Below are 22,905 nucleotides of genomic sequence, written 5' to 3'. Positions count from 1 at the left end.
TGCACCCAGCTTCGGCTTACCCATCAAGCTTTATTTCCTCTTCCCTCTGCCCCTTGGATGTGCACCTGTTGACGTCTTTGCCTTTGCACTCGCAATGCCCTCTGCCCAGGTTGCTTTCCCATCCCATTTCTGCCTGCTGAACTTCTACTTGTTCTTCAGGGCCCAGTCCAGAAGGCAACTCTTCCAGCTGGCCTTGTCACCCGGCAGCCAGGCCACAAGCCGGCCATCTTCCTCCGTGCTGCTAGGCGCTCAATCTTACTTCTGCAGGAATGTCACTTGGACGACAGTGTGTTTATGCATGTGTAAGGTGTGTTGTGAGAGTGTGTCCTCTGGTGTGAGAGGGCAGAGGCTCTGCCTCCCACAGCCTGGGACCCCAGAGCTGAGTGAAAGAACGAGTTCCTCTTCCTCCTCCTCAGGCCACACAGAGCCCCACCTGCTCTCCTATTATCTTTCAATGCCGGAAGACAGGACTCTAATCAATTTATTGGTTTTCTTTGACTGCTTCTGGTTCAGCTTTGGAAGGGCTCTCTGGGTTCTTCTGGCCTTGTTTCTGGGCTGCTGCTTTAGCTTTTAAGGCCCTTTTTTGCTTCTTGAGCTTCTGTGCCTCCTGGAAAACCTGGAGATGAAAAGGGAGCAGGAAGAGACTATAATCTTGTGCAAAAACCTCAGGTTTGGAGCAGGTGGGGTGAGACGAGACCTCCCTGGATGGTCAGGCCAGCCTGTCTCTGTGAGGGTGATGGCCTGTGAGCCTCCTCAAGGCCTTGGGGCTAGATCCTTGCCTAGGCAGGAACAGACAACCCTCCCTTTCCCTCTCCCTACCACAGTCCCAGAGCGGAGCCAATCAAAGCAGCAATTCTGACTCGTACCCGAATGCACAGGGCCTTCTTGGTCACCCAGCGTTGGTGGCCTTTCCGGTGGTACAGAGGGGGGAAGGTGTACTCAATCCCTAGCTCCTTGCATGTCTTCTCGAAGACGCTGTAGTTGGTCTTACGGAGGTTTTTGAGCAACTTTTTCCTTTGGTCGATGCTCATCAGCAGATAGCGCTTGTGCACTTTGTCCTGCGAGAGAGTTGGTGTTACTTTCAGTGTTATACACAAATAAGCGGTGTGCCACTTTACAGCAAAGGATGGTCGCTTTATCATCTCACCGAAACCTTCCAACAATCTTATACAAATATTAGTGCAATTCTGAGGTGGGTATTGTCTTTGTTATCCCATTTTATAGATGGTGGGGGGAAAGGCTCAAAGATGTCACTGAATTCATAGAAGGCTCTAGAACTGTATAGGGTAGGACCTTGTGTGAGGTCAGGTCTTGAATCTGTATCTATGGGTCTCCCTCCAAATCTCATGCTCTTTCCCCTACACGTTCAGCCTCCCCAGAGCTCAGCACACTGTCAGCTGAGGTGGAGAGAAGGGAAGGCCTTGGGCTTCTCTGGGAGGATTCTCTGCAGTGGGACTGCTGTTCCACAGGCCGAATGAGCGAAAATCTCATCTCCGAAGAACAGGCTCAACTGGCTCCAGGAACTCTGGGGTGCCACCCCTGCATAGTGCTGGACTAGTCTGTATTTACCATGATGTGTTTATATTAAGAATACCCGCAGTTGCCTAATTACGGCAGCTCTGTGCCCAGTGCTGTGCTGGGATATGGCATCATGGTTGAGAGTATGGGCCCTGGAGCAAGACCACCTCATTTCAAGTCCTAGCACATCATTTCCTAGTGCTGTGCTCTGAGGAATAACTTAATTACCCCCTGCCTGGATCATTCATCTGCACAACGGAACAGAAAGATGGCTAGAAGGGCTAAATGAGCTGATGTATGTGAAGAATTCAGCACAAGGCCTAGTACTTCACATGACCGTGCTATGCTGGTGCTTTCATATTTTAGGTAGTCCTTGCTATCCTGCCAGCGAGTCCTGCTACGATCCCCACTTTATAGACAGGAGAACTGAGGCGTGGGCACGTAAAGCAACTTCCCCAAAGTCACACATCTGTCGGTGGAAATGGCAAAGCTGAGGTTTGAACCGAGGCCAACGTGACCCCATTTGTGCATTCAAGAGATACCTACTGAGCACCCGCTATGTGTCAGACACTGGGGGCACGCCTGAGGTTTGTGTTCGTGCCCCCTGGTGACCACTCAGCGCAGCCCTGTAAGGCTCCCATTTTTCTATTGGAGGCAGGAGGGAAAGGTTTTTCCCACTGCAGCTGAGGGGTGGACACCCTGGTGTTGTAGCCACTTGGCTTCTCCAGCTGCTCCTCTGGACCCAGAGCCCTTCACCCCTCAGATTCCTGTCCCCTCCGCTGCTGTAGTAGCTGTGAGCGATGCCCAGGGTTTACCTTTCGGTGTTTCTGCATGTGTTCTTCAAAATTGCGGATCTTGACAGTCAAGGCAACAACTGAAACCACAAACCACAGAGGATGAGAGCTGGCACAGAGGAAGGAAGGGCCTGGGGCCTGGGTTATGTTTTAAGACCTCAAGGAATAACAATCATCAATGCTGTGGTGCAGCTCTCTACAATTCCCAGAGCACTTGGAGTCCAAGATCTTAAAAGACTTTGGATTATCTTTCCTTTGGAAGGCAAAACCTAAGGAAGGCACGTTCCTGAATCTTCTAAAGGAATCCTGTCCAAACCATAGCAAGTAGCCTTCTTTTTTGTTGTTGTTGTTTAATAAAAGCTTTTACAGTGTTATTTATTAAAAACAAATACCTGATTATTGAAATTTTATAAAATATACATCATCATGATAGAGAAAAGATACACCAAATATCACCTTTGAGGAAAAAAATAACTAAATTCTTCCTAATGCGCGTTTTCATGTATTTGTGCTTTCACAAGAATAGAGTTCATACTACAGCAAACGGCATTCTTAATGGCAAAACTTCAGAACGTTCCTATTAAATTCAAGGATTAGTCTAGATACACACCGTCATTGTTAATGATTCAACACGGCGCTGGCAGTCCTAGCCAATGCAGGAAGATTAGATTCTAGAACTGTGAAGGGTCTACCCCTTCCTCTCCCTTCTCAGCTGCCACCCTTAACTCTGTGTTTTCCCTAATAAGTTTTCAGAATATCAGCTCCCGCTCATCTCCCAAAGCCCTGCAACATCCTTCCTGGGGAAGCCTCTTGTTTGATTCCTGCCTGTGTTGCAGACATGGGGGCAAAGAAGAGGCCGGTGGCCCCAGAGAGACGCTCACCCCACTGCAGGCCCTTCCTGCACACACAGTTGAGTTCTGGCAGCATTGCAGAGAGCGAGGTGGAACCTTGGCCCTGACCTCCTGGCCCCTTCATACCACCTTAGCTGCAGAGTAGAGACATGGAGACAAGCTTTGGTTCCTGAGGACACTTGCCTGGGCTCACCACAGAGATATGAGGTGGGACCTGGATGCTGACTCCAGCCTCACAGAGTCCAGTTTTTATTGTCCTGGGTCCTTTTTGCCTCTTGCTTCATCAAACCACATCTAATACCCGGTACCCTTGTAGACAAGGCACCTGGGCCAAATACCAGCTAGTTGACTCCCTCGCACTCCCACTCCCCAAGGGCCCCGACCAACTTCGAGCCTCTAGGGAGCTGGTGTCCTCAGGGTTTGCCACAATCTTGCTCATCAGCTGCTGGTGCTTGATTTTTAGCTTCTCCTTCTGTTGAAGATAGAGACAGAGAATCCGTGAGGTCTGCTGCTCCCTAAGAACTAGCTTTATACCTTGAAGGCCCTGGCTGCAGCCATAGAAATGAAGCCATAAAGCTCCGCACCTGGCTTCACTCTGTTCACCAGGCCTTGGCCATTGGTCAGCATATGGCCATTCACGTCTAGGTGAGCCTAAGGCCAATGACAGGTGACACAGCTTGTTAGATGAGTGTCTCCAAACGGTGCTCATTCATTCAGGCATTAGATCATTATTGAGTACCTACTGTTTGTTGGGTGCTAGGGATACAGTGAGAGAGCAAGACCGTCCCTGCCCTAGAGATAGATGCTCGGTCTGGGGGATGGACAAATGGACACAGAATGACAGCGGGATAAATATTGTGACTTGAGAAGCACAGGATAAAGTGTTACCATAGTAGGAGGGCATCCCAGAGGAGAGGACTGGGAGAGGCTGAGGTTTGGCACAGGTACTCACCTGGCTGGCCATTTCTAAAGACAAGAGTCTTCTCACGACATCGTCAACCCTGTGGGAAAACCAGAGCAATGAGACTTGTGTGGGGGAGAGGGAAAGGGGAATCAGCGCTGTTTCCATTTCAGTTTGAAAAGCAAGGATGACTGAAAATTTCTGTTGTAACACAAGAGTCTCTGTGGAAGTGGGAGCCCCTTCCCAGGGCTTAGAAGTCAGCACGAATTGGATTTGCTGTGCCAAGAACATGGGAGTGATGGGACAACTGCACAGAATTGGGGCTGTCAGCCTGACTGTTCCAGGCTCCTCACAGGGAGGGCAGGGGGAGGATTTTCATTTCGGCTAGAATATGGTTCAGTCTGTCTTGAGACATTTCAATTCTAGAATCATTGTTTTTTTTTTTCTCTCCTGACACTGTACAGTGGAAGGGACTGCCCAGTTCCCGCTGTACAGGGCAGGGGCTGAGCAGAAGGATCCTGGTTTTGGTGTCTTTCAGCCCTGGCCCCTAGAAGCCGTATGACATTGTGCAGACATTAGTCATCTATAAAATGGGGACACTGTTTCTTCTCTCACAGGCCTTTTGTGAAGATCAAAAGATGAGACATCTTCAAAGACCCGTGAGGCACGTTCCCTCCGTATAAAAACAAAACAAAACAAAAAAAGGCAAGCCGTTGAGCTCCACAAACTCTAATCTGCCCCTGCTGCCCCGCACCAAGCCTGGGCTTGGGCAGCTCTCGGCCCGATTCTATCACCAAGCTCCAGATACAGTGCGCCAGGCCTCGGAAGCTGCTATCTTCCCTCTCTCCTTCCCAATCCTCCTAGGGCCCCCTGCTTACTTCTCAATATCAGGAACATTCTGGTAGTCTTTGAGCAGCGTCGAAGGAGGTGGGTCATCTTGGGTGGGCTGGACTGTCAAGCGTAGGGAAGGAAAACACCCAGAGTCAACTCTCACTGCCCATCCTCCCTGTCCTGGCTCTTGTCACTAACTGTCACAGACACCCAGAGCCTCAAGCAAGGCACTAGAGATCTCCGCGCTCTGCCTCTCCTCTGCAAATCCTGCAGGCAACGTCTTGATAGTTCACGTTGGGAGTAGATGACTCTCCTAAGATCCTGTAATTTGTCTTTAAACTTCTCACACCTCTTAAGATCCCCCATTGTGATGGGTGCTCTTGTGGATGGCCTGAATTTTCCCCTCCCCCCTCCCCCCCAATCTGGTCCATGGCCTCTCATAAAACACTCAACAAACACTTGCTGGCTGACAGCATGAATGAAATAAGGGGTTGAGGAGGAAACCCTAGTTTTAGGACATGGTAAGCACCGAGCAGAGACCCCATATAGGAAACCCTCAGCCTTGGGACGCCCCGGTGGCTCAGCGTGTGAGCGTCTGCCTTCGGCTCAGGTCGTGATCCTGGAGTCCTGGGATCGAGTCCCACATCGGGCTCCCTGCTTTTCCCTCTGCCTCTCTCTGTGTCTCTCATGAATAAATAAAATCTTAAAAAAAAAAAAAGGAAAACCCTCAGCCTTTGTGTGCGTCATACTCCCTTGGAGGTGAGAAGAGGCACGAGGAGGGATCAACTGGTCCTCTCCACTCTGACCCTGCTTTGCCTTTAGGGAAATCACAGCAATACCCGCTGATAGACACACGTGTGGCACCCGGTGCTGAGTGTGCTCCCTTCTCGGGTTATCACTGATTCCTAACCCCCAGGCTCTCTAGGAGACACTCCTAGGAGTGTTTAGAAGAGACTCAAAAAAAAAAAAAAAAAAAAAAAAAAAAAAGAGACTCTAAGGTAATCTAAGGTAAGGTAAGTAACCTGCCCCCCATCATTACTCAGAAGCCGGGCTTCCACCACGCAGGAGGCCCTGGAAAGGAAACCAGCCCCCCAGCTCGGAGCAAGTGTCCCCCTGAACCCCGGGTCGGCCTGCGCATCACACCCAGTGCGCAGGCTCTAGCGCCCCCCCCTCAAGCTCCAGCACACTCCCCCCTGCAGGCTCCAGCTCCCGGCCTCCCGCAGGCTCACGCTCCCCCCCAGGCTCCCGTCCCACACCCACCACAGGCTCCAGCTCCCGCCACCTCCACCGCCCCCCCTCCGCAGGCTCCAGCCCCCCCCCCCCCCCCCCCCCGTAGGCTCCAGCTCCGCCCCCACGCAGGCTCCAGCTCCTCCCCCCCGTAGGCTTCAGCTCCCCCCCCCCCCCCCCGCAGGCTCCAGCTCCTCCCCCCCCCCCGTAGGCTCCAGCTCCCCCCCCCCGTAGGCTCCAGCTCCCCCGCCCCCGCAGGCTCCAGCTCCTCCCCCCGTAGGCTCCAGCTCCCCCCCCCCGCAGGCTCCAGCTCCTCCCCCCCCCGTAGGCTCCAGCTCCCCCCCCCGCAGGCTCCAGCTCCTCCCCCCCGTAGGCTCCAGCTCCCCCCCCAGTAGGCTCCAGCTCCCCCCCCCCCGCAGGCTCCAGCTCCTCCCCCCCCCCCCGTAGGCTCCAGCTCCCCCCTCCGCAGGCTCCAGCTCCTCCCCCCCCGTAGGCTCCAGCTCCCCCCCCCGCAGGCTCCAGCTCCCCCCCCCGTAGGCTCCAGCTCCTCTCCCCCCCGTAGGCTCCAGCTTCTCCCCCCCCCGTAGGCTCCAGCTCCTCTCCCCCCCGTAGGCTCCAGCTTCTCCCCCCCCCGTAGGCTCCAGCTCCCACCCCCGCAGGCTCCAGCTCCCCCCCCCGTAGGCTCCAGCTTCTCCCCCCCCCGTAGGCTCCAGCTCCCCCACCCGCAGGCTCCAGCTTCCCCCCCCCGTAGGCTCCAGCTTCCCCCCCCCCCGTAGGCTCCAGCTCCCCCACCCGCAGGCTCCAGCTTCCCCCCCCCCGTAGGCTCCAGCTTCCCCCCCCCCCCCCGTAGGCTCCAGCTCCTCTCCCCCCCGTAGGCTCCAGCTTCTCCCTCCCCCGCAGGCTCCCGCTCCCCCCTCCCCCCCCCCAGGCAGGCCTTCTCCGCCGTCCGTCCCCCACGAGGGCTCCTACCTGCCTTCTGGGTGGCATATCCGTGCCCGGCCGGGACGATGACACCTGCGCAGAAGAGCGAGGGCCGAGCCCCGAGTCCTTAGAGCCCCGGCTCGCGCCCCTTCCTCCTCCCCCCGCCCGCCCCCCATCATCTGCCGCCGGATCCCCCGCGTCCGCCCGCCCCGCCTCCCGACGCCCCACCTCGAGGACAGGGAAGGCCCCAGCGGCGGGAGGGAGGCCTGGGCGCTCCGCCCGGCAGCCCGGGGACTGAGGCCCGGGCCACTGCCGGGGCCGCGAGCGACCGCAGGGCCCTCCACGCCGTCCTCAGCATGGCGACTCGCGCCCCGCGGCCCGGGCCCGGCTCCCAAGGGCGCCGCCATGCTGCCCCAGGCTCGACCAATGGAGCGCGGCGGCGAGGCCGGAGCAGCCGATGGCCGAGAGAATGGATCGGGAGCGAGAGCCGCGGCGTGGGGGCGGCTCGGGCTGCTCCGGCTGCGCGGGGCGGGGGGCTGCGCCCGGGTTCGCGGCGTGCGGGGCTGCATACCTTCTCAGAGGTCGTTATTTTCGTGGGCCTGCGCCCCCCCCCCCCCCCATTACTCCCGCTCTGTGCTCCTGGCCTGGAGCCCTGGCCTTTTGGAGGCTTTTTGCAGGGCCTGCAGTAGCCTTCCCCCCCTACCTCCTCTTCCTCCATCCTCCTGGATGAGGCTCCCCTGAGAGCTGCTGGGTGTCAGCCCCGTAAGCCTCGAGCTGAAGGTCGCGGATCTTGGAGTGGGACAGCCCTGGGCTGGGATGGAAGCTCAGCCATTCATTTACTCACTGTGACCGTGGGCAAAGCCAGTCCCACCTTTCTGGGCCGCGTGTACTCGTTCATCAAATGGGGGTGGTAATAGCAGTATGTGCTTTTTTTGTTTTTTGTTTTAATATTTTGTGTATTTATTCATGAGAGACAGAGAAAGAGGCAGAGACACAGGCCTAGAGAGAAGCAGGCTCCATGCAGGGAGCCTGATGCAGGACTTGATCCTGGGACCCCAGGGTCACCACCTGGGCCAAAGGCAGACGCTCAACCACTGAGCCACCGAGGTGTCCCCAGTATCTGCCTTTTAGGTTGTTGGAGGATGAACCGAGGTGAAGGATGTGCTATATGGTACACACTCAACAAATATTTGCTGTGATGATTTTTGCAAAATGGGGGGATGTAAGGACAAGGACAAATGCAAAGCAGGAAAAGTACATTTTTAATGAAATAAAAATAAAATTTTAATTTTCCCTTGGTGCAAAAAGGGAAAAAAGCTCTCCTCCCCCTCACTCTTCTTAAAGCATATACTTTTGGAAAGTTGTCATTGTGAATTCTTTCTCTGCCCTTTTGAGACAGATGTAAATCTTTTCAAAAAGCTAAATATGCCTCTTGCCAGTTTTGCAGCACGCTGATATTCTCAAGGATCTAGGATCTAGGAGCCATCTCTTGAAATGCAGTGATTAAGGAAGACAGTTTCTGCCTCACTCTAAGATGCGAACCTACCTCTTCTCATAAAGAGAAATTTAGTTTTCTTTGGGATAAAGACAATTAGCAAACAGGTGTCTACCCCGTTTACCAGGTGAATTTAGGATGAACTCTGTGTGACGGATGGTGCCGTGATGTCCTTTTGCTTGAGGACTAGGTATCATTTATCTTGCGAAAATGTGTGCAGTAACCTGTATCTGCTTGGCGGTAAACAAGGGTAAAGTTTCTTTCTGTCTTTTCAAGGTTTTAGGAAGGTTGGTGATGATGCCCATCACATTTTGGTTAATGTTCATTCAGTAATAAAACTGATTTCATCCTCTTCCACCCTGGTGGAGAGGTTTTCTAGGTTGGCAGGAGATTTTGTTTTTTAATGTTTTATTTATTTATTTAAATTTTATTTAAAAAAATTTTTAATGTTTTATTTTTAAGTAATCTTTACAACCAGTGTGGGGCTCAAACTCACAACCCCAAGATCAAGATTTGCATGCTCCACACACTGAGCCAGCCAGGCGCCCCAGTAGATGGTTTTATTTGTATTTCTCCAACACAGCAAGGATAGTCTTTTCTGAGGTCTCTTCTCCTGTCCCACAGCACTTTGTGATCCCTGCCTCAGTCCTGGCCACTCTGCCCTAATGGGCAGTCTTCGAGTCTCTACCACTAGAATGCGAACTCTTTGAGGGCGGACTGAGCCAAGTCATTTTTGAATCCCCGCTGCCAGCACAGGGCCTACATGCTGGGTGAGGGCTGGGGGGATTAATGAGCAAAGGAAGGAATATGCAAATGAACACTTCTGATAAGTACCCCCATCACTGCTAGGGCCCTAAAAAGGAAAAGGACAGAGGTGCGGGCGTACTCAAGAGTTTCTCAAAATCAAACCAAACCAAACCATGAACCAGTTTAAGAGACTGAGATTACAGGAAATAAGCACAAGAGGCTAGTGGGCAGGGTTGGACGAAGCATTCCGTGGCCACTAAATTAAGGGCCCAGCCTGTGGGGACTGGAGAGAGAGACGAAGGATGCTGGGGGCCAGAGATGGGGAGGAGACCCTGTAGCCTTACTGCCCTTCTGGGACTAGGTGGTTTTTTGCATGATGGGCTTACTAATACTCTCCTCTCCTCTGGATGGCCCAGACCTCTCAAGAGACAGGCCCAAGTGGGGGTCCCAGGGGATGCTAGATGCCCCCCAGCCCCTCCACCCCATGGACCTGGAGCCCTTGCAGGAGGGGGAAGTCAAGCAGTGGCCCAAAGACACAGTCATCCTCCTGGTTTGGGACGAGGGGCTCTGGGGTGCCCAGGGGGCTGGTCTGGAACCAGAGGTTCTCATAAAACTTGGGACTGGGAGTAAGGCCCCCTAAGAGGGGCTGAGTAGAGTCACAACGGAGGTAGTGCCCTGGACCTGGGCTGGTGGGGCTGCCCAACACCTTCCCGTAGAGGACCTGGTCACTGGTGCCGGACTGGGGCTGGGTCTGGGTGGAACATGCTCTTGGGTCCCCCTGGAGCACGTAGGCCTGGACCAGGGTGGGGAGGCCACAGGTCCCTGAGCTGTCATTTGACTCCCAGGGCCCTGGCTTCTTCTCCTCTTCCTCCAGCACTGTGATCTTGGTGATGGGTGGCATGCCAGTGTCCCGAAGGCTGGGCAGCTGGAAGGTCTCCTGGACACAAGGACGGGGGGTGAGGACGTGATTCATCTGAGACATTCGTCCCAACCAGTGTCCCTTCCTGAGTTGGGGACAGTTGAGATATTCCTGCTGCGCTCTGCTGGAACCCCTGAGGATGATGCTTGTGAAGCACCTCATGCTTTTCTGACACCTGCTCTGCACTTCAGACTTAGCTTAAGGTGCTTGTCCCCAAGGATTGTGTGGGAGATATGTCCCATTTCACAGTGAGATGGCCGAGGCTTTGAAATGGGTAGAGTTGGGATCCAAAGTGAGATTTGCTTTACTCCGGAGGGAGGGGACCTTGCTAGGAAGTGATGGGAAGGCCTGAGTCCTCATCCTTGGAGGGGTTTCCTTTCACTTGGATCCTGGACCAGCACCCCCCGGCCCCATTTCCCTCTCCCTCTGGGGTTCTCACCTCCACCATGATGCTCGGCACCCAGGAGCCCAGGCTGCTGTGGGCTGGGTCTGGGACACTTGGCCAGAGAGGATTCTTTCTGCTGCAAAAGAGGACAGGAGAGGGCCAGGTCAGGCTTGCCCTCCATCTTTCCATCCTTTCTCTCACCCACTCCCAGCAGCGGAAGGCCCCTTGGGCAGAGAGGAGATGGTGCAGTGCCTGATCCAGACGTGGGCCCTGAGGCCTGTGAGGGCGAGGAGGGACTTGGATTGGCCCACCCCAGCCTGCAGTTCCCTGTGGGCAGGGGCAGGTAGGTATTAATTCTCTTAAAAGGACTCACCTGAAAAAAAAAAAAAAAAAGGACTTACCTGGGTCTGCAGCAGAGCCGGGCAGCCCCGCAGAGACAGATGAACAAGAGCAGGAATCCAAAGAGGCCCAGGAGGACATGCAGCTCAGACTCCTCTGGGGTGAAGGGAAAGCCAGAAGGGGTTAGAGTGCACGCAAGGAAGGCTGGGCCTCTTCCGTCACACTGGGCTCTGAGGGCAGGATTGGGCCTCCTCCCTCAGGCTGAGCTTCATGGGCAGGTCTGGGTCTCCTCCCTCAGACCAGCGGATCCAGGCAAGGCCTCAAAATGAGAGATCCGTTGGCCGAGGAACCTTCCCAACAACCTTGTCTGGCCGGCCCCCTTCTCGCCTTACCTAGGGCCAAGGTCATCAGGGTAAGGCTTGTGCTGTTGGTGGCGCCGGCCTTACTGGTAGCCCTGAGGAGGACGTGGTACAAGCTGGCGGGCTCCAAGCCGTGGAGGACCAAGCCGTGGGAGGAGGCATTGAGCACAGTGGCTGGGAGTAGAAGAGAATGGTCAGCCTGGGCCCAGATGCCGAGGCTCCCTCTGCGGCTGCTGAGCGCTCCCCCCGAGGCCTTCTGGGGCTGTGGGGTACTGAGGATAGACTCACAGAAGGACTGGCCCCGAGCAGAAGACGTCCAGAAGACGGTGTAGTGGGTAAGGGGGCTCTTCCCTAGCTCAGAGGGCAGGGGCACCCACTCCAGCCGGGCCCAGGTCTTGCCAATGTGCTTTAGATGCAGCTCTGGGGCGCGGGAGGGGGCTGCCGGGAGAGAGAGAGGTACAGGGGCTGCCGGGGAGCTGGGCAGAGTGGGGAGCCCAGCTGGACACCTCGCGACTCCCCAGACCCCAGAACTGAGACACACTGTGCTGAGGAGTAAGGAAACGGCCCCCCTGGTGTTGCCGGGACCTTCAGCTGCATTCCATAGACTGCTAATAAGTGGCCAGGTCGGGACTGGAACCCGCTTCTCTTTGCTTCCGAAGCCTCACCACCCCACGTCCACCGGCTTGGTTTAGTTGGGCTCGCTGTCTGATTTCTGCCCCTCGCCCTCTGACTTTATGCCAGGCCCTCCGTCTAATTTCTGCCGCAGCTGACACTTGATTTCTTTCAAGGGTGATTGATGGACTTTTGCCAGACCTGCTGCCAAACTCACTCCCTAGTTTCTGTCACCCGGCCGCCTGACCTGTCCGGCTGCAGAGGTCTGGGGCTAGCCTGGGGTAATGTTGGGGTTGGGAGAGAGCTTCTTTGGGGCCAGGGGTGGGGGGATGTTCCCTCATAGTCCCAATGGCCGGGGCCCCAGCAGGCACTGAGAGGAGAGGGTTCTGGGGAGGCCTGGTGGCTGACGCACCCATCTCTTGGGAGTAGGCATAGATGTGTCGGGAGGGCCCCACGCTGTCCTGGTATAGGGGGGTCACAGTGATCTCGTAGAGCTGAAAGGGCCTGATGTTCTCTGTGGAGAGAAAATGGGGTAGGGCGCCCCGGTGAGGGCCTAACCCCCCCGTGGATGATCAGGAGCTGACCCCAGACCCCCCAGGCCTCAGGCTGCAGAGCTAGCTGCTTCTATCTCTTCTGCGGATCATTTGATGGGAGGGAGGGCAGAAAAGTGGGGAGAGCTAGAAGGGTGGGAGGGTCAGGGCTGTGAAAAGAGAAGATCTGGTTACGGGTTACGGTGAAAGAAGAACTTCCTGATTCTGGGGATGGGAGAGGACAGTAAAGGATCAAGAAAGAGTGAGGAGTCTGCTTCTCTAGGGTGGTTCGGGTGGCCCCTCGCTTCCCGTCAGACAAGTGTTGCCTCCCTGCTTCCCAGGCCCTGCTCACCTGCCCGCTCCATCCCCCCGGCCTGCCTCACCCTGCAGTAGGGTCCCAGAAATGCTTCCGTTATGCTCCATCTTCCAGGTCTTATTGCTGCCGCTGGGGCTGGGGGGACCCAGGCCCCACTCAATCACATAGCCCTGAGGTTGAGGGCTGGGGGGCTCCCAGCCCACCCAGAGCCTGTGGGGATCTTGAGCCATGGTGTGGAGTCCGGCCAGGGGCGGACCTGGAGACCGAGTGGGAGGCGAAAGAACAAAGCGAGAGGAATGCAGGTGCCAGAGCCTGGAGCCTGGGTTCAAATCCTGACTTTGTTACTTACAAGCTGGGTGGCCTTGAGTGAGTCAACCTCGGGACCTCAGTTTGCTCATCTGGATGGGTTCTCTGGTGCAGATCAAATGAGATGACGTACAGGATAAGCCTAGCACAGTGCCTGGGCGGAGGAGTGCCTGACAGTGATAGAACGAGTGCCTCTCTCGGGCCTCTTGGTGGACCCAGTAAGGTAACACGTACCAAGGACCACGACGGCACATGCCACAAACCACATGATGTTAGCATTGATCGCCATCAGGCTTTCTTCCTGTCTTTCCGGCAGAATGGGCTGTGTGTGTGTGTGTGTGTGTGTGTGTGTGTGTGTGTGTGTGTGGTTCCTCCACCAGCTTAACTTGGTTCTGGCTCAGATGATAATAGGAGCTGATATTCCGCCTGTTGAGCAGGAACTTGGTGCCAGGCCGTGTCTGAACGCACATACAAACCTCATAACAATGCCTCGAGCTCAGCAGCGTATTGTTCCCCTTTGCTAGGCCAGGGAGGTTCGGTCACTGGCCCTGGTTGTGCCGTCAGCAAGTGACAGAACTAGATGTGAACCCGGGCAGTCTAGCTTCTGAATTTACATGCTTACCCACTGTGCTCTGCTAGCCACCGGCCCCCCTTACCTCTGCTCTCTAGGAAGACCACTGGGGTGGGATGGGAGGTCCCGGCTGTGTTATAGGCCACAAGGACCACCTCCCGGGCTTCTGAGGGCAAGCGGAAGGTGCAGCTCAGCTCTGTGGTGTTGCAGAGGGGTGGGCTTGCCCCTGCCGGGCCTGCTGGTCTGACCAGGTATCCCTGGATCTGCCCGCTGTATCTGTCCAAGGGCGTTGGCTGCAGCGGGCACGGGAAGAAGGTGGTCAGAGGGATGGACAGCTCGTCCTAAGTGGGGGAGGGCTTCTAGATGGCGGATGGGTCACACGAGCTGAGCCCCACAGGCTGGGGGCCAGCCTTCCTCCCTCTCTCCCTTCTTTCCCTATGCCAGGTCCTAGGAGGGAGGAAAGGAAGAATCCAGTTGGCACTTAACTATTCCCTGAACCGACCCTTTGCCTTAGGCGAGGCCTCCCTGTCGTCTCTCCTGAAGGGCACTACTCAGCGGCCTGCACATGCAAGGTGCATGCAAATCACCTACAAATGCATCCACACCTTCCAGACCCCTCGGAGTCCTGAGCCCCAGACCACAGGCATGTGTCTGGGTTGGAAGAAGTGTCAGGGGTGGAGGGAGGTCAGGATGGGTCACCTTCCAGAAGAGCTGCATGTCCGCCGTCCTGGGGTCCAGCTGCCTCTGCTGCCACCACGTGTCCAGTCTGACGATGGGGGCTGTGGAGGGAGGGAGAAGAGGGTCAGGGGGAGCCCCAGATGCTGGGCTTTGTCCTGATCGCTGCTCCCGGCCCCTCGCCCCCCTGCTTACCCCGTTGCGCGGTGGTCAGCGTCAGGCTAGGGCTCCAGTCGCTCCACTGGCCAGGCAGGGGCCAGCGGGTGCAGCGCATCTGCAGGGCGTAGGCCGTGGATGGGAGGAGCCCGCAGAGCTCGTACTGGAGGGTCTGGGAGAGCAGGGGGCCCACCTGGTGGGGCGGCCGTGGCTCTGAGCCTGTACCCCGTGGCCTTGAGGCCGGCCCAGCCGCCCTCCCCTCAGCCACCCCCACCCCAGGCTCTTGGGCTTGACCTCCGCCTTACCAGATCCCAGCTGGCTTCCCCCAGCCGTGGCTGGTGGCGCAGCTCGCACTTCTGCTCTATGTACAGGCTTGGCTTCCATGGCTCCCAGCGCAGCAGCAGGCAGCCAGGCTGGGGTGGGGCTGCCTCAGGACTGGGGGGCAGGGCCCACAGCGTGGGGGGCTCCAGCTTCACTGCAAGGAGAGGGGCTCTCAGAAACCTGCCCTGCCCCGTCCCGGAGGGGCCTGCCTTACTCCTGCTTTTTTCCCAGTCTCTGCCCTGGGTCGCCATCCCTGTGGGTCTCTGTCAGTCTGTCTCTCTCTGTCTCTGTCTCTCTGTCTCTTCATCTTCACGTCATCACGTCATGTTTCTGCAGGCCTGTCTCTAGGTCTGGGTCTCTGTTTCATCCTCTTGCCCCAGGGCCTTTGCACTTGCAGTTCCCTCTGCCTGGCGCTCTCACTCTGCAGGTACCCAGGTAACCTGCCTCCCCTTTGCTCGCCCATCACCCTTCCCGTCGCCTGACATCCTATTTTATCTTTTCTGCCGGCTGGAACGTAAAGCTCCAGGGGCAGGACTTTTGCTCGTGCGTTTAGTGCCGCATCTCTGGCACCTGGAGCAGTGCCTGGTGGTTAGCGGGAGCTGCAGGAAGCTTGCCGGAAGAATGAATGAGTGAATGTGCCTCCTTGGCTCTGTGTCTCTATTCCCACCTGCAGTCCATCTTGTCCCTGTTGCTCTTGTCTGCCTGGGTCTTCCAGTGTCTCTTTGTCTGACCCTGGGTGTGTGATTTCCTCTCTGTGACTCTCTGAGTTTGCCCCTTGTGGGGGGGCCTGTCCTGTCCCCCAGGCCTGGCATCACGCACCGACATCCATGGGAACGAGGCACAGCTGTGGGGACTTTGTGGTCCCTAGCGCGTTCTCCGCCTGCACCCAGATGCCCATGTTCTGGTACAACTGCAGGTGTCTACGTGGGATGGAGCAGTGGTTCTGGCCGTCGCTAGGCACGCAGTCGAGGATAGAGTCCTCCTGGGTCTGGCAGTTGCCACGGCTCCTGCCAGGCAATACCAGGCTTGGGTGTCTAGCATCAGTGGAAGAGAGCGAGGCTCCCTTCTCCCTCCTGTGCTTGCCTCTGGCTCCCCCACCCCCACAGTCCTGCCCCCGCCCCCACCCCGGGACCCAAAAGAACGGGGCTAGCACACAGACCCTTACTTACTTGAAGCTCTTTAGGGTGAAGTTGGTGGGCAGGTGGCTGTTGGGTCCCGGCTCCCACTGACAGATGAGGCTGTTGGTTGTGAGGTTCATGAGGCAGGACAGGTTGTGGGGTGCGGCAGGAGGGTCTGCACATCGGGTGGGGAGAGTGTGGGCTTTGAGTAGGACCTCTCTGGAAGCTCTGATTGGAACCAGTTAGCTTCATTTCCTTGCTCTGGGTTGTTCCTCCCCGGAGCTACCCTATTTGCTCGTCTCCATATATATGTAGGGTGACCCTGTGGGGGCAGCCCTGGAGAAAGTCAAATGCAGGCCTGCACGGGGGGGGGGGGGCAGCATCACAGAGTCTCTGACACTGATGGTGTAGACCTGGCTTTCCAACCTGGTTCTGACAGGGATTCACCGTTGTGATCTTGAAGTCACTGAACTGCCCTGTGCCTCAGTCTCTTCATCTGTGAAATGGTGTGATGGCCACATGCTTACTCCCCTGGGTTGAGAGGGCCAAGTGACTTACTGTGCACACAGTGCTCAGAGCAATGCCCGGCACCTACTAAGTGCATTAGCTCTACTGGCGACTCTTAGACTCTTAACAAAGAAACTTTGTCTTAAGGGTTTTTCTTAGGCGTTGGCTTGGCATAAAACCTGGCCCCTCGGTTTGAAAGAAGGCTGAGACTGGGGTGGAGAGAAGCTAGGAGCAGGCCCAGGGGGTGAAGGGTCCTCCCCGGGGACACCCCCCAGTGGCCGGGTAGTTGGGCTTGACTCGGCAGCCCTATGGAGTGATGGTTACGACGCTGCCTGATATAAACCTTGGCTACACCCTCAGTTTGTGACCTTCACCGTATCATGTAGTCTCTTGAGCCTCAGTTTCCTCGTCTGCAACATGGGGCTAAGTAGCATGATCCACTGGTAGGGCGGATGGTCTGATAACCAACCATGCCCAAGACGAGCTTACGGAGCACGAGCTCAGTAAATAACAACAGGTCTTATCGGTGTTGGCAGGAGGGCAAGGACAGCGGGTGGCTGGCGGCCGGGACTTACAGCCTGCCTGCACCTCGGCCTGGTCCAGCATCTGCAGGCTGTGGCCCCAGCGCAGGTAGCAGGAGAGCAGGACCCGCGGGCTGCTGAGGCGGGGTATGGTGACCGTGAATTCCTGGCTTCCGTCTTCCAGCCGCTGTTGCCTCTTTCCGGGTTGAGACTCTCTTCCTACTTTCCAGACAATCTGTGTCTCGGGGCCCAGGTGGCTGCAGTTGGGGCTGATGATGCAGGAGGCTGTGAGGGGATCCCCCAGGTGGACGGTGGGGGTTGGGAGGTTGATGCGTCCGCACTCCTCCCGGCCTGGGGTGGAAGAGAAGGGGCGGCGGAGCTGAGCTCTGCACCTCGGCCTTTGTGCTCCTAGCTTGAGCTCGAGGCCCTTACCTTCCCACCAAGACTGGTTTTCAAGCTACACCAGTGGGACGTGAACGTGACCTTGGGAGGACAGGTGTGCACCGAGGTCTCGCGAGCCAGCCCCAGCACCCCACCAGACAGAGCCCAGTCCCCGCCGCGGCGCCCTCCCCTGGGGTGGCGAAAGCAATGGTTGGCATGATAAGAACCCTGTGGCCACAGCCCTCAGAGTTCAAATCTGATTGCGTTACCCCATCTGTACCACAGCCCTCCAGCACGTCGGCCGTGTGGTGCATAAGGCTCGGATGTTGGAACAGACGGCTTGGGTTTACAGCCTGGTTCTATTGCTTATTATTTTACTTTTATTATTCTATGAGTTTGAGAGAGAGAGAGAGAGAAATAGAGAGGGAGAAGCAGACTCCGTGCTGAGCAGGGAGCCCGACATGGGACTCGATCCCAGAACCCCGGGATCATGACCTGAGCCGAAGGCAGACAGTCACCCGACTGGGCTACCCCGGCGCCCCGGCACCCTGGTTCTATTGCTTATTAATCACGTGACCCTGGTATGTTAGTGAGGCTTCCTGTGCCTCGATTTTCTCATCTGTACGTGGAGGAGGGACGAGAACTAGTCCCCTCCTTCCTGTGGCGGGAGGGATTAGATGGGCTAGTGCGGGTAAGGCACTTAGCACAATGCCCGGCATGTTAAGTATCTGCTGCCCTAAGATAAAGACCCGGGTCCGGAGCCCTGTGACCTTGCCCACGCTGCCCCTCCCAGTTCTAGCTCAGACCATCCTTTCCCAGCTTCGTTGCTCTGGCCCTCTTGCCAGTCCTTGAAAATGCTTTGATCTCTCCAGCCTCCAGGTCCTTGGACCTGCTGCTGTCCCTTTTCCAGGGGCTCCTTTTCCCGGGGTGCCTGGTTAACATTTAGCATCTTGGGGGAACCAGACCGGACCCTGATCAACCAGACCCAAGCCAAGTGCCCCGAACTTTCCCAAAGCTTTTATTATCCCTCATCATTACAGGCTCATGTGACCAGGTGCTTGTCCGCCTCCCCAGCGAGACCAGAGGTTCCGTGGGGCTGGAGAGCTCGGCTGTGTGCCTCCTACTGTCTTCCCCAGAGCCTAGCGTGGACTAGGCCCTTGGCGTGTGTTTAGTGTGTAAACATTTAAGTAAGCAGTGAACTTTGCCCCCCGCGCCTCCTTTCCTCTGTCTCCTGTGTTCTGAGGCCTGTTTTGCTGAGGCCGAGGCCCCAAGAGGAGAAGGAATTTGCCCAGGATCACAGGGCGGGGTTCACAGCTTTTAATGTGGGGCTCCTGTCGCTTCCCAGACTCAGAACTTCCGACTGGAGGGAACCTCGCAAAACTGTTTACTTCAAGACTCCCCTCTAATCCTGCATCCTCTTTAGCCGGGCCCGGGATGGCCCGTTTTTCGTACGGCCTGCCGGCTAAGAATGGGTTTTAGATTTTTAAAGGGTGACTGCGGAACAGAAAATAGGTAAGAACACGCAGCAGAAACCGCAGGTGGCCCGCAGAGCCTAAATGTGACTCTATCAGGCCGTGTTTGCTGACCCCGGCTATGCAGCATCCCTGTCCGCCCCGGCCTCAGCTTGCATACTCCCAAAAATGGGACGCTCGGCTCGAGCTTCCTTATTCCGGGATGAAGCCTGCCTCCCCGGGGCTCCCACCCTGATCCCTCTGTTGCCCGTGAAGGCTGCACAGGGGACCCAGAGCTTCCTTCTGATAACCTGACGGGGACCTGCGGACAAGACCTGGGTCCCCCGGCCTTTCCCAGGCTGAGCAGCCCAGGCCCTTCCGCATTCCTCCCGGGTGGTGCTGTGCCCACAGAGGTGTGTGGGCAGGGGCCCAGCGACCCAGCCACCCCTCATCTGTGGCCCAGGAGCAGTGAGGCAGGGCAAATGGTTCCCTCCTCCCCCCCCTCTCTCTCCCTCTCCCCCCAGCACCCCTATGGCCATACTCACTTCCGGGGAGCAGCAGGGCGATCAGGGCAGCTACGCTCAGACTCCAGGATCCTAGCCCTGCCATTGTGCCTGTTTGGTGTTCACCTGGAGGCAGAGGGGGATGGTGAAGGTCATGGGCTTTGGAACCAGAACTGAGCTTAGCCCTTGCTCTGCCTCAGCGTGGCTTTGGCCAGGTTACTTGATCTTGCTGAGCCTCAGTTTCTTTGTCTGCAAAACGGAGGCAACGAGAGTTGATACTGCACAGGACTTTGGGAAGAAGACACAAAATGATGCAAGGCACACAGGAAATGACTCTGTAAGTGACGGCCACTGTTGTTATGTTTGCCTTCCAGGAGAGAGCAGCAGGAGCATCAAGGAACGGCCTTCTTCCCCCTTCCCTTCTATCCTAGCCGGGCTAGCATGCAGATGGCTTATTTTGGAAAGATCCCAGGAACAGACTGAAGGGGTTGGGCGGAATGGACAGGTGAGGGAGGAGGGAAAGCCAACAAGTGTGCGTCACGGAGTTGGTCATCTCTATGGACAGCTTGGGCTCCCTCCTTCTGGAACCTTCCAAGGAGCTGTGAGAAACATGCCTCAGGACACTTGATCCCTTGAACAGGAGGGAGGATGGCAACGTTTATCTACCGACTTCCGTTCCCCATGGGTCAAGGGATGTTCTTTGGGGGTACTAGCTTCCTGACACATCCAGGTTACACACGCATGCCTGTGAGGCAAGTTCTCTGGGGTGAGCAGGGCCTGAAGGGTCAGAGACGCTCCCTGGCAGAAAGGGATAGCTCCATGGGGTAGCTGGGCCAAGGGGCTCGGGCAGCTGGCCTCCATGGTGATGGCGGGAACGGGAGGGCGCAAGGGGTCCGACACCCCATCCCCGCCCCCTGTTCAGGGCTCGGGCCTCCAGAGGTTTTTCTGGGGTCAGGTGTCCTGTAGTCACGGTGACAGCATCTGGATGTGGAGAGCGGTAGTTCCTGCCTCAACACCCATGCAAAATTGTCCCACTGGGGTGGGCTCTGGCCTAACCCTGCCTCCTGCTCCCACCGGGATCTTGGGGACCAGGCACCAGGGTCTCTGGCACTGATTGGCAGTCTTGGCAGCTGATAAGTGTACACAGGAGCATGACGTGTACTGGTGCCCTGTCCTTGGATGGGGAAGGCTGCTCTCCCTTTTCTCCCCGGGCTATGCACAGGTGTGAACAAGAACTGCCTGACATACAACCACTGTTCCCTCTCACGGGGGCCGGACCCCAAGCCCTGGGCGATGATCCATCTACATTTCCGGATCAGGATGCCAGGGGACTGCTCGCCTGTGAGTCACATTTTGGCAAATCAGGAAAAAAGTGCCCCTTCCTCTGGACAGTTGCAGCCCCACACCAAGACCTGGCAGCTGAAGAATAGGTTGGTTTCAGCCTCCACTTGCTCCTCAGCTGGGCAGCTTTGTGCAGTGAGAAACCCACACAACTGTTCAGGGCATCCCCGTCTACCAATCAGTGGTTGGCAACTGTCTTACTGCTGCGTACCAGTTTGATCGTCCCCCATGCACACTGGGTGGGGAAGATGTGGCCTCCTAGGCTCAGGCTTTGAGGCACTGGTTTCTATTCCCATGTGCTTTGGATCATACCCCAGCCCTGCTGCCCCAGTGAGGGTCAGCATGGGGCCCAGCCTGTGCCCTGCAAGGTACTGCTTCATCCCTCTCCTCCGGCTCCTGTCCGGAATAGGCAACCAGACCCCCCCACTCGAGAGGCCCCTGCGTTCTCCCCCTGGGATGCTGAGCGATGGCATGTTTGGCACCAGTTCCTGGTCGCCCACAGCAGCCCGGGGCGCCCCCCACCCCAGCTGGGTGTGCTCGGGGGGACGTGTGGGAGCAGGGCCTCGCTGCGGGCTGGCTCTAAGCCAGACCACCTGCTCTGAAGCCCGGCTCCACAACTCACCAGCTTCGTGACCTTGGATGAGTTACTTCATCGTTCTGAACCTCGGTTTCCCCATCTGTGAAAGGGAGAGGACGTGAGCACCCAGTTCCCGGGGTCGTAGTGAGGAGGCACCCAGGTGGGCTGGGACGGAGGTGCTCAGCACGGAGCCTGCACGGCAGGAGCTCTCAGTGACCATGAGTGCTTTCCACGCATGACGATGTGGGTCGCCGTGTCATGGGATCCAGCATGTGGCCTCGTCCCCTGCTCCTGGCCTCCTGGGACAGCCACCTTGCTTCTGTCTGTGTCACGCTTCATGGCTTCAAAGTCCTGTTCTGGGGTCCCCTGCTTGCAGCTCCTTGCCCCCCACCCCGGGTCCCCTTGGCTCTGGCCATCTCCTCGGTTCTCCCGCTCGGTCCAGTGGAACCTGCTGCCTCCCGGAGGCCATCGCAGGCCTCTTCCTCTCTCCTCTCCTCTCCCTGCACTCTCCCCTGCTCTCCCTGCCCCAGCTCGCACCCTCTCTGCCCTGTCGGGTCTCCTCTCCCATGGCGGGGGGACGCCCACCCCACCGATGTTGGGCCGTGAAAGGGGGCGCACAGCCGCACAATGAGGGAGAAAGTGAAATAGGTGTGCGGGCGGAGAAGGCTGGGCAGGACAGGTGCACAGGGAAGAGCCCAGGGGGAGACACAGGTGCTCGAGGCCAAGAAGCCAGAGGTCCCCAGGAGAGTTTAGGATTCAAGAGAAGGAAACGTGAGAGACGTGGAAAGGCACAGAAAGATTCAGATGCAGGAGAGGGAGACCCAGAGTCTGGACTGGCCAGGGAGAAACAGGTGTGGGGGTGGGGGACGCAGAGAGGGTTGGTGATTATGCCCGTCCCAGAGCCCAGCTCCATGTCCCCAAGGAGATGGCTGGCTGTTTGTGACCTCCTCGGTGAGTACCCCCCAAAGTGGGGGCAGCCCTGCAAAGGAGCCTCCGTGTCCCGGGCTCCTGGTTCCCAGGGACCAAGGCTAAAGGCAGGAGCCCTGGTCCCGGGCCTGCACACGGGCACTCGGCAGAGCTGGGGCAGTGGACGTGGGGTCGAGGCCCTGGTGCAGCACCCCCCCCCGCCACGGATCCTCTACTCACGCTGGAGGCTGGAGCCCGTGGGGCCCCTGCCCGGCCTCCCCGGCCTCTTCTCTCCTCTCTGGGCCAGTTCCTGAAAACAGCCACCGTCGGGCTTCTCTCCCCAGCCCTGTCGTTGATGGCTCTGGCTCGGCCTGTGACAGGCCCAGGGGCTGCGGATTGCAACACCTGCCCAGCCTCCTTCCCTCCCTCGGGCTGTCACTCAGGCGCCAGGCACAGGGCAGCCCCTTCCTCCCAGGAAGGAGCCTCAGAGGGAAGCCGGTGAGGGGTGAGGCCGGGCAGCCTTCCTGCCTCGGGGGTCTCATCGGGGCTGGGGGATGTGGCAACGGTGTCCCTCTCGCCCGCCTCCGGATTTCCTGACCTCAGAGCTTTTGAGTCTGGCCAGGGCCCAGGCCTCAGGGCACTGGGGTGCCATTCCGTGCCCCTACCCCTGGGACAGCATGGGTGGGACACAGACCCTGGCTCGAGTAGCCTCGGGGCCCTGACCTCACGGGTCTCAGGGGGAAGCCTCCAGGTCAGGGGAAGGTTTGTAACACGTACCTACTCGCCGGGCCCCTCATCACCGCATGTCTTCCACCATTGACAGGCG

General features: G+C 57.4%; 2 protein-coding genes and 1 long non-coding RNA gene across 6 annotated transcripts; 1 reads left to right on the top strand and 2 right to left on the bottom strand.

Moving 5' to 3' along the window:
- Positions 1-463: 463 nt before the first annotated feature.
- MRPS15 (mitochondrial ribosomal protein S15) lies at positions 464-7,454 on the bottom strand. The gene is made up of 8 exons (XM_025419893.3): positions 7,272-7,454; positions 7,092-7,136; positions 4,943-5,015; positions 4,116-4,164; positions 3,551-3,635; positions 2,334-2,392; positions 867-1,058; positions 464-616 (listed from the first exon to the last, which is right to left on the bottom strand). Exons 1-8 carry the CDS (start codon positions 7,399-7,401, stop codon positions 482-484), a joined length of 768 nt encoding a protein of 255 aa, XP_025275678.1. The 5' UTR covers positions 7,402-7,454; the 3' UTR covers positions 464-481.
- A 1,491-nt stretch (positions 7,455-8,945) lies between these two features.
- On the bottom strand, positions 8,946-22,459 carry CSF3R (colony stimulating factor 3 receptor). 4 transcript variants are annotated; one of them, XM_035698752.2, is made up of 17 exons: positions 22,320-22,459; positions 21,219-21,273; positions 19,298-19,504; positions 16,975-17,271; positions 15,944-16,067; positions 15,594-15,781; positions 14,759-14,928; positions 14,493-14,646; positions 14,322-14,401; positions 13,708-13,915; positions 12,813-13,001; positions 12,312-12,452; positions 11,576-11,725; positions 11,321-11,461; positions 10,991-11,084; positions 10,644-10,725; positions 8,946-10,222 (listed from the first exon to the last, which is right to left on the bottom strand). In XM_035698752.2, the coding sequence occupies exons 3-17, from the start codon at positions 19,359-19,361 to the stop codon at positions 9,743-9,745; spliced, it is 2,562 nt and encodes an 853-aa protein (XP_035554645.1). In that variant the 5' UTR covers positions 19,362-19,504; positions 21,219-21,273; positions 22,320-22,459; the 3' UTR covers positions 8,946-9,742. The 4 variants fall into 4 exon arrangements, with proteins under 4 accessions (XP_035554645.1, XP_025275675.1, XP_025275676.1 ...); XM_025419890.3 differs by having other exon boundaries at positions 19,298-19,381; XM_025419891.3 differs by having other exon boundaries at positions 12,312-12,413; positions 19,298-19,381.
- On the top strand, positions 10,145-22,323 carry LOC112642389 (uncharacterized). The gene is made up of 3 exons (XR_003125223.3): positions 10,145-10,407; positions 10,801-10,932; positions 19,630-22,323. It is a non-coding gene; the product is annotated as an uncharacterized LOC112642389 (long non-coding RNA).
- Positions 22,460-22,905: the final 446 nt, after the last annotated feature.

The sequence above is a fragment of the Canis lupus genome, chromosome 15 (assembly GCF_003254725.2).
Source record: "Canis lupus dingo isolate Sandy chromosome 15, ASM325472v2, whole genome shotgun sequence".
NCBI classification, from domain to species: Eukaryota; Metazoa; Chordata; class Mammalia; order Carnivora; family Canidae; genus Canis; species Canis lupus.
Note: the sequence above shows the minus strand (reverse complement) of the source record. Positions and strands in the feature narration are given on the sequence as shown.